The 16,322-nt window shown below is 44.9% G+C and overlaps 1 protein-coding gene across 7 annotated transcripts in view; it reads right to left on the bottom strand.

Annotated features, from left to right (window-relative positions):
• Window positions 1-16,322, bottom strand: part of srgap1a (SLIT-ROBO Rho GTPase activating protein 1a) — a 317,376-nt gene that overhangs the window by 8,063 nt on the left and 292,991 nt on the right. For all 7 annotated transcript variants that reach the window (XM_059977536.1, XM_059977537.1, XM_059977541.1 and 4 more), the window contains exons 18-20: window positions 13,207-13,286; window positions 2,737-2,917; window positions 1,766-1,903 (exon numbers count right to left, since the gene is read on the bottom strand). In XM_059977536.1, the coding sequence (XP_059833519.1) occupies window positions 1,766-1,903; window positions 2,737-2,917; window positions 13,207-13,286 (399 nt within the window). The remainder of the gene's footprint in view (window positions 1-1,765; window positions 1,904-2,736; window positions 2,918-13,206; window positions 13,287-16,322) is intronic.

Below are 16,322 nucleotides of genomic sequence, written 5' to 3'. Positions count from 1 at the left end.
AAACATCGAAGCATATACTGAGAAGTTTTGATTGGGTTGAGCAGAGTTCAAGAATATGCTGGGGGCAACCCACAAGCACTTGTCTTGCTTCTGGTGGCAACTCAGCATGCCCACAATTTACCAAGCCTAACCATATGTGTTTGGAACGTGGGAGGAAACGAGAGCACCTGGAGGAAACACACACAGTCACAGTGAGAACATGCAAAACTCGTGACAAGCAGCTTAAGATTGAACCTCAATCTTACAGCGGGTGCTATAAAATATTACAGTAACCACTCCACCACCGCGCTGCAGTGTACATCTATTAACACCCTGAGTTTGTCCACTGTATCTGGCAGACCTCTTGCATTGAATCCCACAGATTTTCCTCACTCCCCGATGTGCCCTGCCCCTCTTTATCCATTTCAACATGATGTTACTGACTTCTGTATCACTTTCAGCCTCTCGCCTAGTTTAAATCCTCCCGACTAGTACTCCTGTAGATTACCACAACACTTCACACAAAATGCTTCATTGTCCTCAGGGAGCCCTGAGGCTTTGAAGGGTTTTTAAATTCAAGTTACCTTTTGATAGACCAGCTGGAGGGCAGGGGGCACTACAGACCAGAACGTATAGGTTGGAGATCAGGGATGAGAGATTTAAAAGGGGTACCAGCGACAGCTTCTTCACATAATGAACGATGTGTATTTGGAAGCAGCTGCCAATAGCAGAAGACATCTTAAGGTGAGTGAGGAGATGTCAGAGGTAGGGTTTTTTACACAGAGTAGTGAGTGACTTGCAGAGTTCCTCCAGCATTTTGGGTGAGTTTCTATCAGCTCTTTCTCAGTGCTGTCCTAATTTAGAATTGGGTTAGGGAGAGCAAATTTCATATACAACATATATATATATAAAATATATAACAATTACAGCACGGAAACAGGCCATCTCGGCCCTTCTAGTCCGTGCCGAACGCGTACTCTCACCTAGTCCCACCGACCTGCACTCAGCCCATAACCCTCCACTCCTTTTCTGTCCATATACCTATCCAATTTTTATCCAATGACAAAATTTAACCTGCCTCTACCACTTCTACTGGAAGCTCGTTCCACACAGCTACCACTCTCTGAGTAAAGAAGTTCCCCCTCATGTTACCCCAAACTTTTGCCCCCTAAAAGACTTTTCCCTAAAAGTCCATCGTGCAAAGTCACAATATTGATATTGCAGCATTTCACAGCCCACAACCTCAAGGGCAACTATGGGTGGGTATTCAGTGCTGGCCAATTTCACCCACATCCTGCAGAATGAGTACAAAAACAAAAACAAGCCTTTTTTTTATTCTAGAGTTATTTAATTAACAACATAAAGGTCACAGCTGTTGTGAGATTTCAACTCAAGATTCCAGTTCATGAATTTAGGCTGCTGGAACACTAGGGGGCAGCATGGTAACGTAGTGGTGAGCACAGTCACTTTACAGCGCCAGTGACCAATGATCGGGCCGATTCCTACCACTGTCCATAAGGAGGTTGTACATTAGCCCTGTGATTGAGTTTCCTCCTACAATCCAAAGTTGTACAGGTGAGTGCCAATGCGTTGTGGACAATGGGGTTGTGAGAAAAAATAAATCAGCCTTGATCAAATGGGGGAGCTGACTCCGTGAGCTGAACTGCACAATTCTGCTGCTACGCCTTATGGTCTTATTGTAAGATTACTTCCATCCCAACTTCACACTGGATAGCTCCTTGTGAAAGAAACAGTATACACAGCTGAGTGTGAAATGGATTCAGACCTTGCTGCATAAACATCTGGAATGCGGTCAGTAGGAGAGCTGATGTCGTTCTTTGAGGACAACTTGTCTTCTGTTGCGGCCCCGCTGCTGGCTTCACTGTCGGCTTTCTGGCTTAGCGTATCGGAAAACGTGTCGTCCCTGAAAGTCAACGCAGCTGGGTGAATTCAAAGGTAAAGAAATTACTTTTAAACTAACTTTCAAGATAACTTACTTTGCAAATAAATATGAACTTTATTTGTCGCACGGACAGTGCAATGCGTCATTTGCATCAACAACCAATACAATGCGAGGCCGTGCTGGGGACAGCCCACAAGCAGCGACATGCTTCCAGTGCCAACACAGTGTGCCTACGACTTACTGATCCTAAGCCATCTGTCCTTGGGACGTGAGCAGAAACCACCCCGAGAAAAGCCACATGGTTATGGGGAGCGTGTACAAACTCCCCACAGATAAAAGATGGATTAGAACCCGGGTTAATGGAACTGCAAAGCATTACATTGACAGTGCGCCACCAGCCTCACAGGAGGTTACAGTGATGGGGTGTGATACAGGCAGATACATTAGGGACATTCTTAGATAGGCAGATGGATGAAAGAAAAATGGAGGGCTTGTTTGGGAGGAAAGGGTCAGATTGATCTAAGAGTAGGTTAAATGGTCAGCACAACACTGTGGGCTGAAGGGCCTGTACTGTGCTGTAGTGTTCTATATTCTAAAGACAGTGGAAACTGAGGATTTCAATATTTTTAAGGAAGCTGTAGGCATATTTTTGATAAGAAAGAGGGCTAAAGGTTGCGGCAGGCGTGTAGGAACGAGAAGGTGAGGTTGCTGTCAGATCAACAACACTCTCATAAATGGCAGGACAGAACTAAAGGGGAAAGTCGTCTACTCCGGTAACTCCTGCGCAGTGATGGGTTAACTGCACTCCAACCAATAAGGGCAGCGTATGCCTAAGGAAGGCGGACATCACTTACGTGTCTTGCACCACGATGTACTGATGCGGTACGAGGCCATCCACCCCATTGTGCCGCCCCTCCCACCAGTCCTCCGAAGCTCTGTGATACAGAAGCAAAGAAGCGCCTTTCTTAAACGACAACTCTCGAGCAGACCTCCCTGCGTAGTCAAATTTGGCTATTGCTTCGATGGGTTCACCTTCTGAAAAAGAAAAGCAGGCATGCTGTCTCAGCTACTGCATCTGTTTCGATATTACTCCATTTTCTTTCCCTTGGTTAGGGGGGTTATCACATCTACTACCCAAATTAGCTGGGTGCGCCACAGAAGAACTCACACCATCACAGAGGACATAGGAGCAGAATTACACCATTCGGCCCATCAAACCTGCTCTGCCATTTGATTATGCTGATTTATTTCCCTTCTCAACCCCATTCTCCTGCCTTCTCCCTGTAACCTTTGACACTGTCACTAATCAAGAACCTATCAAACTCCACTTTAAATATGCCCAAATGACTTAACCTCCCCAGTCGACAGTGGCAATGAATTCCACAGATTCACCACCCTCTGGCTAAAGAAATTCCATTCACACTTCTGTCATAAAGGGATGACCTTCTATTCTGCTGTACCCTCCAATCCTAGACTCTCTCGCTATTGCAAACATCCTCTCCACATCCACCCTACATAGGACTTCCAGTATCCAGTAGGTTGCAATAAGATCCCCCTCATTCATCTAACCTCATGAATGGGAATGGAAGGATCAATGTTTGAATGTCTGATAGAACCAGAGCCATCCAATGTTAACCCTTTCATTCCCTGGATTATTCTCATAAACGTCCTCTGGACTCTCTCCAAAATCAGCACGTCTTTGACAATGGCCCAAAACCGCTCTCAATAACCCAGAGTGCGGTCTGACCAATGCCTTATAAAGCGCCAGTATCGCATCCTTGATTCTATATTCTAGTCTTCTCGAAATGAATGCTAACATTGCATTTGCTTTCACTGTCTCAACCTCATGGGTTTCAATTCAATAGGTACATTTAATGTCAGTGAAACGTATACAATGTACATCCTGAAATTCTTTTCCTTTGCAAATTAATCATTAGGGAAAACTGCATGAGGACTCTGAAGTCCCTTTGCACATCTGATTTCTGAATATGCTTGCCAGCATTCACATTCCTATAGTCATCAGGATGTAAGAACTGGCACGGGAGAGGGTATGAGAGGAGCAACAGCACTCAGTGCATTATCGTCAAGCCTTTTGAGAGCACAGGCCACCCTCTATGGTGCTGTTGTCACCAGACACTGAGGGGCTGGATTTTATGCAGCAGTCTCTCAAACACTCCACATACGTGGCAAACATTTGTTGCATTGTAAGTAAGATGTATTGGCTTATTGGCACAATGAATAGAAAGAAAGGAGCTGGAATTGGTTTATTACTGGCACACGTTTCAAGACATACTGAGGAGCTTGCCTTGCAACCTGTTCACACCGATCAGATCATTACAGAGCGCATTGAGGCAGAACAAGGTAAAACAATAACAGAATGCAGAATCAAGTTTAGCAGCTAAAGTGCAGCGCAGGTAAACACTGAGATGCACAGTTGTAATGAGGTAGATTCTGAGGTTCAAAGTCCGTTTTATCACGCTAGAGGATCACTCAAGAGTCTTCAACTTGCCTCAATGACTATCGTACAGTAGCACTTACACTTCCTGTGATGGAGTGACTCGAGAGGCTAGTCATGCAGCATATCAACTCGTACCCGAGGAGTAACATGGATCTGCTCTAATTTGCCTACTGTCACAACAGGTAAATAGCAGATGCATTTCATTAGCTCTTCACTCAGGCCTGGAACATCTGGCAGTGAAGATGCAATCAAGATGTACTTCATTGAAAACTCAGCATTCAATACCATCATCCCCTCAAAACTAATCAGTAATCAGTAAGCTCCAAGACCTGGGCCTCAATACTTCCTTGTGCAACTGGATCCTGGATTTCCTTGCTTGCAAAGTCAGTGTGGATTGGCAACAGCATCTTGTCCACGATCACCATTAGCAGTGCTTAGCCCCCACTCTACTTGCTTTATACCTATGATTGTGTGGCTAATTACATCTCCAATGCCATCGTTAAGTTTGCTGATGACACCATTGTTGTTCACCAAATCAGAGATAGTGGCGAATCGGCAAATCGGAGGAAGATTGAAAATTTGGCTGAGTGCCTCTCAAGACATCAGCAAAACTGAAGAGCTAATTATTGACTGTAGGAGGGAGAAACCAAAGTCCATGAGGCAGTCCTCATTAGGGGGTTGGAGCTGGAGAGGGTCAGTAATTTGAAATTCCTTGGTATTACCATATCAGGGTCCTCCCTGGGCAATCACTTATGTGCCTCTACTTTCTTAAGAGTTTGCGCAGATTCTATCATGGCTGACTTATTACCCCTCTCAATCTCATTCTCCTGCCTTCTCTCTGTAACCTCTGATGCCCTGACTAATCAAGAACCTATCAACCTCTGTTTTAAATATATCCAATGATTTGGTCTCCACAGCCATCTGTGTCAATGAAGTCCAGATTCACAATCCACTGGCACAAGAAATTCCTCCTTATCTCTGTTCTAAAGGGGCATCCCTTCACTTTGAAGCTGTGACCTCAGGTCCTAAACCCCTCCACCACATGAGACATCCTCTCCATCCTCTTATTCATTGAGCAGATTTGCAAGGAGCACTGGCACAAGCAAACAGCATCCATCACCCATCTTGGTGGGTGGTCCCACACCATTAACCAACAGGCTCCTGCTCTCATTTCACTACCACCATCGGGCAGGTGGTCCCACACCATTAACCAACAGGCTCCTGCTCTCATTTCACCACCACCATCGGGCAGGTGGTCCCACACCATTAACCAACAGGCTCCTGCTCTCATTTCACTACCACCATCGGGCAGGTGGTCCCACACCATTAACCAACAGGCTCCTGCTCTCATTTCACCACCACCATCGGGCAGGTGGTCCCACACCATTAACCAACAGGCTCCTGAACTAACATGGATAACTTCACTCCCTTCAATGCTGAACTAATTCCATCAACCTACAGACTCAATTTCAAGAACTGTATAATTTAGTGTTACTTATTTACTTTATTTGTATTATTAATATTTGTATGATTTGTCTTCTCTTGCACATTGGTTATTTGTCTGTCTTCGCTAAGCATAATATTTTTTATAAATTCTATTGTATTTTTTGATTTTCATGTAAATGCCTCCAGGAATATGAATCTCAGGCCAGTACATGGTGACATAATTGTACTTTGATCATAAACTTCTTTGAACTTACTTAAGGTTTGGGTCATTACCACACACTGCAGTTCTGTACAGAACCACCAGGTGGACCTCGGGCGCCATAAAAGTCAAATAAGCAGTACCAAGTCTGGTAAGGTTAGTTAGTTTTGATGCTTTTAATGACCTGTGACTTAATGTTACATAAACATCAGCCCACTATGCATCTTTGCTGAATTAATATTAACAGCTGACCTGGTACCTTATCCCGTCTCCACCTCCTTCACTTAATTCCATGTTCCATCCTCCTTCCTCATCGGTCTCCATCATGTTGCCATCAACTATCAACTCTCACCCCACCACTATTTCCACTCTTCCCTCCGCCACCTGCCTGTCACCCTTCTTACTTAGATCCACCTATCATCTGCCAGCTCCTACTCCTGTTCCCCTCACTCCCCACCTCCATCATTTAGTCCAGGCAAAGGGTCACAAACCGAAATGTTGACGGTCCATTTCCCACGACAGATGCTGACTGGCCATTGAGCTCCTCCAGCAGTTTGCACTTCGCTCTGGATGCCAGCACCTGTCACCTCCTGTGTCTCCGGGCACTTAGTAGTTCTGTTCCAAATTTCCTGCAACTTCTTCATGCAAGACGGTTTCCTAACTTTAGTCCTTTCCTCCTTCTACACCCACAATTCCAGATTCCTCCAAAATTCCAACTGTTTCTCTCGCTTCCCTTTCTCCTAGCAGCTCCAGATAATAGTGAGAAGGCAGGAGAATGGGACTGTTTGGGGGTCTGCAAATGTCCGTACACCTCCTTCCTCACCACCACTCAGGATCCCTTCCAGATAAGGTGACAGTTCATCCATGAGTATGTTGGGGTTATCTACAGTATCCAATGATTCTGGTGCAGCCTCCTCTACATCAGTGAACCTTCATTGAGCACCTTTGTCTGTCTGCCACAAGAGACAGGATTTCCCAGTAGTCACCTATTTCAATTCGACTTCCAATTCTCATTTTCAGTGCAACGGCTTTTCCACTTTAAAAACTCTCCCACACAGGTTTCACTGTCATCATCGGATATGACTGATAACCTAGGTGTTGCCATGTTCTTTTGATTGACTGTATGACACCTAGTTCAGATAATGGACTGCCTTCATACAATGCTTTCGATGATTACATCCTCAAAACCTTCCTTTTCATTGCAACATTTAAGATGATTACTGATGCCTTCAAATTTTTCATAGCTCCTAACTTGTTGAACTAGTAAAATCATTTCATTTTCACTCCCAGTCGTTTCTGGCATTTTCAAGCCTGAATGCTCGAAACTGCAGTAAGCAAAACAATTCTAATTTTACTACTTAATCTAGCCAATTATCACTGATTTTGAACACAAGTAAACACAACTGACACTATTTAAAAACTCTAAGCGTGGTGTAGTGTCTAACAGCCACACAAGTTCACACGACTGATGCTAGTTAGAAACTGTTCAACAACAGTCTCCTGTGCCACAATGGCAAAGTGCCCCAAGTAAACAAAGGGAATCCTGGTAATTTTCTCTATTAATTTTTGTTTGTTGGTCTGTAAGAGTTGTCCCAAATAAGCAGCTGACCTAATTATCCAATTAACTGCAATCCACTGAATCTTGAAAAAAAAACTATAGTTCAAAAAGAACAAAATAGTAAGGTAGTGTTATGGGTTCGTGGACCGTTCATAAACCTGATGGTAACTGGAAGAAGCTGTTTCTAAAACATTTCAGAGTGCATCCTCAGGCTCCAGTATCTCCTCCCTGGGTGTAGTAATGAGAAGAGGGTATGGCCCGGATGGTGAGGGTCCTTAATGTTGGATGTCACTTTCTCAAGGCAGTACCTCTGGAAGATGTCCTTGATGTGAGGAGGGTTGTGCCTGTGATGAAGCTGGCTGTCTCTAACCCTCTGCACTTTTCAACCTATGCATGGAGCCTCCAACCAAGGCAGTGATGAAACCTGTCAGAATGTTGTCCACAGTGCATCTGTAAAACTTTACTAGTCTTTGGTGACATACCAACTCCCCTCAAACTCCTAATGAAGTCGTACAAACAAGCTGGATGAACTCAGCAGGTCGGGCAGCATCGGTTGAAAGGCACAGTCAATGTTTCGGGCCAAGACCCTTCGTGTGTCCTGACAAAGGGTCTCGGCCTGAAACGCTGACTGCGCCTTTCAATGGATGCTGCTGACCTGCTGAGTTCATCCAGCTTGCTTGTACGTCATGATTTGACCACAGCATCTGCAGTGTACTTTGTGTTTCCTAATGAAGTATTGCTGCCGCCATGCCTTTTTTATGATTGCATCAGTATGTTGCGCCCAGATTAGATCCTCGGAGATGATGTCCAGGTACCAGAAGCCATTCTACTGTGGATCCCTCAATGATGACTGCTGCGCGTTCTCCTGACTTCCCAGCCTGAGTCCACAATCATTTTCTTGGTCTTGCTGATATGTGGAGTGCAAGATTGTTGTAGCGACACCAATCAGTCAAACAAACTGAAATCAACCGACTGCCTTGATTATTCAACAACTGCATGTTGGACAATCGAAGGGCGATTTACCTGACCAGGAACTCCAGTACATAAAGTGGCTGCTGGTAGAGACAGTTCAACAGGAGTTCAAGTGTGTGCGTAATGCATTATGTCAAAGCAAGTTCAACAGGTGGAAGAAGAACTGAAGAGGTCATGTAATCAGCGGGTTTATAATTTAAAGTTTTAGAATTATACAGCATAGAAATGGGTCCTTCAGTACAACTCGTTCTTGCTCACCAAAGTGTCCATCTTAGCTAGTCCCATTTTTTCTGTGTTTGGCCCATATCTCTCTAAATCTTCCATATTCAAGTGTGCTCTAAATGTTGATAAAGTACCTGCTCTACCTCTTCCTCTGGCAGCTCATTCCATATACAGCCCTTTCTGGTAAAAAAAACCTGCTCCTCAAGTTCCTATTAACTATCTCCCTTGTTCTTGATTCCTAGAAAACAGATTGTATGAATTCATTTAACATTGCCTCAGGCAATTATAAATCACCATGGTGACTGGAGGTAGATGACAGTAGAATTGTAGTTCCATTGCTGGCCTTGTAAGCCAGAAGCCAGCAGTAACAATCTGCAGGTACCTGCCCAGCGCAGCTGCCAATTTAATGTCAATAAATTAATTTAAGTAAATGACATGAGATTTAAACATTTCTAGTCAACAGTGACCATGATAATAAACATTATTCTGATTCTGAGAAGGAGCTCATTTTTGAGTATTTACCAGCTCTCAGAGCAATTTTCTCCCATTAACAATTTTCTCCCATTAACTGTAACCTGGTCTCTTCACAAACTAAAGATGAAAGATTACCTTTATTTGTCACATGTATATTGAACCATTAAAACACACAGTAAAATGTGTGGCTTGTGTTAACGATCAGCACAGTCTGAGGATTGTGCTAAGGGCAGCCTGAAAGTGTTGCCATGTTTCCAATGTCAACGTAGCATGCCAACAATTTACTAATCCTAACATGTACGTCTTTATGAGGATAACCAATAGTAGTTAAGTGCCAGTACACAACAGGTCAACGCAAACGTTTGATCAGTTGACAATCTCAGTAAGAAGTCTGCCCTCTCAACCACTGTACAAGAAGTAGAGAAATTAGCACAGGTAAGTAACAGTCTTTTCCCCAGGGTGGGTGAATGCAAACCTTGGGGCATTAGTTTACATAGGGTGAAAGGGGAAAGATTTAAAAGGCACCTGAGGGGCAACATTTTCTTGCAGAGGGTGTTGCGTATATGGATGAGCATATGGGACAAGCTGCCACAGGATGTGGGTGAGGCAGGTACAATAATATCATTTACATGGAGAGGCAGGGCTTCGCAGGGCATGGGCTGAATGTCGGAAATTGGCACTAGCTAGGTAGAAAGCAGTCAGTATGGACTGGTTAGGCCAAAGGACCTGTATTATCACTGTATTGCTCTTACATGATAAACACTTCAAATGTATTGTCCACAGGTCAAGACATCTCTCACTCTAAATTGTATTTAACCATCAGGAATGGTTCCAGAGGACGAGAAAATTGCAAATGTCACTCCACTCTTTAAGAAGGAAGGGAGGTAGAAGAAAGAAAATTATAGGCTTGTTAGCCTGACTTCAATGATTGGGAAGATGGAAACCTCAATAGAGTTGGTTATTAAGAAGGTTTTGGGGTACTTGGGGGCACATGGTAAAACAGGCAGATGTCAGCATGGTTCCCTTAAGGGAAAATCTTCCCTGACAGATCAGGTGGAATTCTTTGAGGAAAATACAGGCAGGATTGCCAAAGAAAAATGAGAGGATGCCGATAACTTAGATTTTCAGAAGGCCTTTGACAAGATGCCACACACAACACTGCCTAATAGGATTGGTATCACTGGAAAGATATCAGCATGGATGGAAGATTGGCTAACTAGCAGGAGGTAAAGAGCTGGAATAAAGGGATGGTCGGCTGCCATTGACAAATGGTGTTCCGTAGGGGTCAGTGTCGGGACCACTTCTTTTCATCATTTGGATCTGCCAACAATTTGATGATGGAATTGATGGCTTTGTGGCCAAGTTTGCAGATGATACAAAGATAGGTGGAGAGGCAAGTAGTGTTGAGGAAGCTGGGAATCTGCAAAAGGACTTGGGCAGATTGAGAGAATGGGCAAAGAAGTGACAGATGGAAAATAGTGTAGGGAGATGAACTTTGGCAGAAGGAATGAAGGTGTAGACTATTTTCTAAATGGAGAGAAAATTCAAAAATCAGAGATGCAAAGGGACTTGGAAGTCCTTGTGTAGGATTCCCTAAAGGTTAACTTGCAGGTTGAGTGAGTGATAAGGAAGGCAAATGCAATGTTATCATTCATTTTGAGACGACTAGAATATAAGAACAAGGATGTAATGCTGAGACCTTACTTAGCACTGTCAGACCGCACTGAGAGTATTGCGAGCAGTTTTGGGCCCCTTATCTAAGAAAAGATGTGCTGGCATTGGAGAAGGTCCAGTGACTGTTCACAAGATTTATTCTAGGAATGAAAGGGTTAATGTATGAGGAGTGCTTGATGGCTCTGGGTCTGTACTCACTGGAGTTTAGAAAAATTAGGGGGATCTCATTGAAACCTATTAAATATTAAAAGGCCTAGACAGAGTGGATGTGGAGAGGATGTTTCCTAGAGAGGGAGTGTTCAGGACCAGAGGATGTCCAGAAAAGAGGGACACCCACTTCGAACAGAAATGAGAACAAATTTCTTTAGCCAGAGGTTAGTGAAACTGTGGAATTCATTTCCACGTGGCTGTGGGGGACCAAGTCATTGAGTATATTCAAAGCTGAGGTTGATATATTCTTGGTTAGTCAGGGCGTCAAAGGGTACGTGGAGAAGGCAGGAGAATGGGTGGAGACGGTTAATTAATCAGCCATGATGGAATGGTGGAGCAAATTCGATGGGCCAAGTGGCCTAATTCTGCTCCTTTGTTTTATAGTCTTATCTAAACAAGGTGATGTATTCTAGCAACACACCCAAAATGCTGGTGGAACACAGCAGGCCAGGCCGCATCTATAAGGAGAAGGACTGTCGACGTTTCGGGCCAAGACCCTTCGTCAGGATGTATTCTAGTTCTGGTTGTTCCTTTATGTACGACTTCAGGTAGATGTTTGAATCCGAGCGGCCTGCAGATAATTAACACTGAGCTGAACTGAACTGAAATATGCCTTTTGATTTTGTGTTTTACATTCTATATTTTTGCTTGTTTTTTTTGTTTTTATTTGCACGATTTCTTTGCACAGGGGGTGGGTAGGGGTTTGATGTTTGATATTTTTCTTTGAATGGGTTGGTTCCATGGTTCTTTGTTTCGAGATTGTCAGTGGGCAGATGAATTTCAGGGTTGTACACTGCATACATACTTGATAATAAATGTACTGTAGTGATGTGCTACACACAGTGCTAGAGACTGTGTGGGTGCCGTAGGTCCATATCGTTCTGCCATTTGCGGCCCTCAGGGTGGGTCCTGGCTTCCTATTGCGGGTGTCGTACCTCATCAGGGGCAAGACGCTGATTTCCACTTTGGTGTTGACCAAGAAGCGGCGTCCCGACTGTTTGTCCCAGACGTACAAGAGGCTGTCCTGGTGGCCAGCCGCCATTGTCATTAGCGGCAGCTGACCCTGGCCCTTGCAGGGTGGGCTTCTGTGCCCCATCACTGGTGGTAGAAACACCACTGTTCACTGGCCTCCTCACTCCTGCCTCTGTGTTGTGTGCGCCCCCTTGCCGGGTCTGGTCTGGTCCGCTGTTGGGCGCGTGGCCTGGTAATCTGACCGACGGATGCCACGCTCTCCCTCTTGGCTTTCCACAGCACGTCTGCCCGGCCCGCCACCTTCCGGGGGTCGCTGAAATCTGCGTCGGCCAGCAGCAGATGTATGTCCTTGGGCAGTTGCTCTAGGAACACTTGCTCGAACTTGAGGCAGGGCTTGTGTCCGTCAGCCAGGGCCAGCATCTCATTCATCAATGCTGACGGCAGTCTGTCTCCCAAACCGTCCAGGTGAAGCAGGCGGGCACCCCGCTCACGCCGTGAGAGGCCAAGGGTCCCAATGAGCAGCGCTTTGAATGTTTCATATTTGCCTTTTTCCAGGGGCAACTGTATGAAATCCGCAACCTGGGCGGCCGTCTCCTGGTCAAGGGCGCTCACCACGTGATAGTAATGCGTGGAATCAGAGGATATCTGCCGAATCTGGAACTGGGCTTCTGCTTGGCTAAACCACACGCGTGGTCGCAGCATCCAGAAAGTCGGCAGTTTTAGCGAAACTGCATGAACAGATGAAGAGTCGGTCACCTTTGATCCAAATCCCGTTTGGACCGTCGGGGTCACCAATGTAGCAATGTGCTACACACAGAGCTAGAGAGGACACACAGTCGACGGTAAGTCGTTTCGAGACTAGTTTATTCAAACTTGGCAGCACTGGCATTTAATCCCTAGCGCCCGCCCTCTCCGGGCAGAAATGACGTCAGAGGTGCATTACCGAAGTCTCCCCCCACGCTGGCTATTTGTGAGCCGGTTCGCCTGCGCAGAAAGTGGGTCACCACAGTACCTTGAATCTTGTGATTCTCTTACAGAATCCATTTAGTACTCACAAACGGAGAGATGATAGACATCTGACTCCCATGGCTATACATACCTACACGTGGCTTAATCTGCTCTACCAAGTGGACACTTACCTTCTTCACTGGTGTGGGTCTCGACACCCGTATCCAAATCAACTTCCTCCAGAGTCCCATGTTCACTGTACGGACTGTCGCTGTGGGGCAGGGTGGACAAAAGAACAGGATTACTCCTCAAAATATCAAAACCTGCCCAAGCCATCTGAAACTCTGCTGTCTGTGCCCTCTCTCCTGCTGCTTCTGTTCAACAATCCAACTATATTCAAACGATATTCAAATCGCTCCATGGTGTGCCTCTGTGACCTTCAGTCCAACTGAAATCTCTGTGCCCCTTTAATTCCCATCTCCTGAACAGCCTCAGATTTAATTGTTCCACCACCACCAGTCATGCCTCCAGTGCCTAGATCCTGAGCTCTGGATTTCCACTCTCATTTCTCCTCTTGCTCCATTTTAGAAGCATCCTCTAACTGCCAGGACTTGCTGTTCCAGAGGAATGAAAACATTCCAGAGACAGGCTGGAAACTGGAGCAACAAACTGCAGAAACTCAAAGGGCTGAGCAGCAATGGTGGAGGGAAATGAATTGTCAATGTTTTGGTCCAAAACCCTACATCAGGGCTGAGAGTGGAGAGGGAGATGGCCGGATACAGAGGAGAGGGTGGGAAGTGAGCCAGGAAGCTTTGCAAAGGTGTAGAATCTTAAGGGAGGGTGCTGAGGAGATTTACCTGGATTAGAAAGCACGTCTTATGAAGATAGGTTAAGCAAGCTAGGGCTTTTCTTTTTGGAAGGAAGGAGAATGAGAGGTGATTTCATAGACACGTACAACACGATAAGAGGCAGAGTTTGAGTAGATAGACAGAGACGTTTTCCTAGGTGAAATATGAGGGGACATAATTTTAAGACGATTAGATGAATTTATAGGGGGCGGCAGAGGTAAGTTTTTTTTACACAGAAAGTGGTTGGTGCGTGGAACACCTGATCGGGGTGGTGGTTGAGGCAAATACATTACAGGCATTTAAGAAACTCTTAGATAGGCACGTGGATGTTAGAGAAATAAAGGCTATGTAGGAGGGAGGTGTTAGATTTACCTCAGAGTAGGTCATAAGGTTAGCAGAGCATCGTTGGCCAAAGGCCCCGTCTGAAAGATGAGAGACAGGTGAATTCAGTGGGGGAGGGGAGGGATGCAGCTGGTAGAAAGTGGCAGTTGGGTGATGGATGGAGGCAGGCAGGGGTGTGGCGGTGCAGGATGAAGATTAGAGATAGAGGCTGGAAGGAGTAAGGAGGATCATGAAGTTCTAACAGACTGATAAGTAAGAAACATGATACAGGTGGCCCGTTTTTCAAACGTTCGCTTTATGACAGCTCGCTGTTACGAGAGACCTACATTAGTACCCATTTTCGCTAACCAAAGAGGATTTTCGCTTTTGTGAAAAAAAGACATCCACTTTATACGTGTGTTTACCCCGAGAAAGACTACAAAGACCATGAAACCTCGTGCGTGCAGTTGTGTGTGCATGTGTGTACATACGTATGCGTATACGTGATTACGCGTGTACATACGTATGCGTCTATGAGCGTATACGTATACGTGCTGAATTTTTTTCTCCAAATTGATTTTGGCTCGCTGGCTTCCCAATTGTGATAAGTGAAATTACACTGTACATACACTATTTCTACTTTATATAGGATGTATATTTATCATATCATTCCTGCTTTTACTATATGTTAGTGTTATTTTAGGTTTTATGTGTTATCTGGTTTGATTTGGTAGGTTATTTTTTGGGTCTGGAAACGCTCAAAAACTTTTCCCATATAAATTAATGGTAATTGCTTTACGACATTTCGGCTTATGAACCATTTCATAGGAACGCTCTACCTTCGAATAGCGGGGAAACCTGTAATGGGAGAGGTGATGGACAGGTGGAACTAGAACCAGATTGGAGGGATGAATAAACATGTCTGGGTAGTATGTGGATGAAACCCGCAGGGGGAGGGGGAGAAATGGGTAGAGAATGGAGACAAAAACAGAGGGGCCAAAGGAGGACTGGAAGGAGGGGAGGGGCAAGTGGAGGTGGGGGTTGCCTAAATCAAATGTTGTTACCATTGGGTTGTAGACTTCCCAGGTGAAACGTGAGGTAGTTTGTCTTCTAGATTCTTTTGGACCTCAGCCTTACATTGGAGAATGGGAACAGAAATTGAAAAATAAGGAGCTCAGGATTTCTTACAGACTATTCCTGATACATTACTGAACATAATTTGATTGAAAGCTTGAAGATGTTGAAAACATTGACAGAAACTAAAACAGCAGCAACAAGTATTTATATAGTGCCTTTATTTATTTATTTATTTAGTGATACAGCGCCAAGTAGGCCAATCCGGCCCTTTGAACCAAGCCACCTCAGGAACCCCCGAGAAACTAGATTAACTCTGACCTAATCACAGGACCATTTACAATGACCAGTCACCCTACCCGGTATGTCTTTGAACTGTGGCAGGAAACAGGAGAACGCAGAGAAATGCCACGTATTCCACAGGGAGGATGTACAGAGACTATTTACAGATGGTGCTGGAACTGAACTCTGAACTCCGGAGCTCCCCAGGTTTAATAGCGTCGGGCTAGCCACTAGGCTACCGTGGCTACTGGGAATAATCCAAAGCCTCTTATCAAAAAGAGTCACTGAGAGCAGACCTCAAAGGGTGATATTAGGACAGATGAACAAATACTTAGATAAAAATCAGGCTTTATGGAGAGGCAGAGGTTTAGGGAGGAATTCTGGTGGGATTATTACTGCAGTCACTGTGATTTGGGGAAGCATTCCCATTGAAAGGCGCAGTGGAACTCTGAAATTCATACTTTTAAAATAAGTTGTTGCAGGTGGAAGTCAATTGAAATGTTTATAAGTGAGGTGGATGGATTTTTGACAGCCAAGGAAATTACTCGCTTACTAAATGATGAGGATAAAATAAAGATTTGTTATCTATAAACTGGAGAGATTCTATAGATGCAAGAAATCCTGAGCAACACACAAACGTAAAGTGCTGAAGGAACTCAGCAGGTCAGCCAGGATCTATGGAGGGAATAAACAGTCATCGTGTCGGGCTGAGACCCCTCATCAGGACTGGAAAGGAAGATGAGGAGGGGGAGGGGGAGGATTACAAGCTGGCAGCTGACAGG

Source organism: Hypanus sabinus, chromosome 8 (assembly GCF_030144855.1).
Source record: "Hypanus sabinus isolate sHypSab1 chromosome 8, sHypSab1.hap1, whole genome shotgun sequence".
In the NCBI taxonomy this organism is placed as follows: Eukaryota; Metazoa; Chordata; class Chondrichthyes; order Myliobatiformes; family Dasyatidae; genus Hypanus; species Hypanus sabinus.
This window is presented reverse-complemented; position numbering and strand designations above follow the sequence as displayed.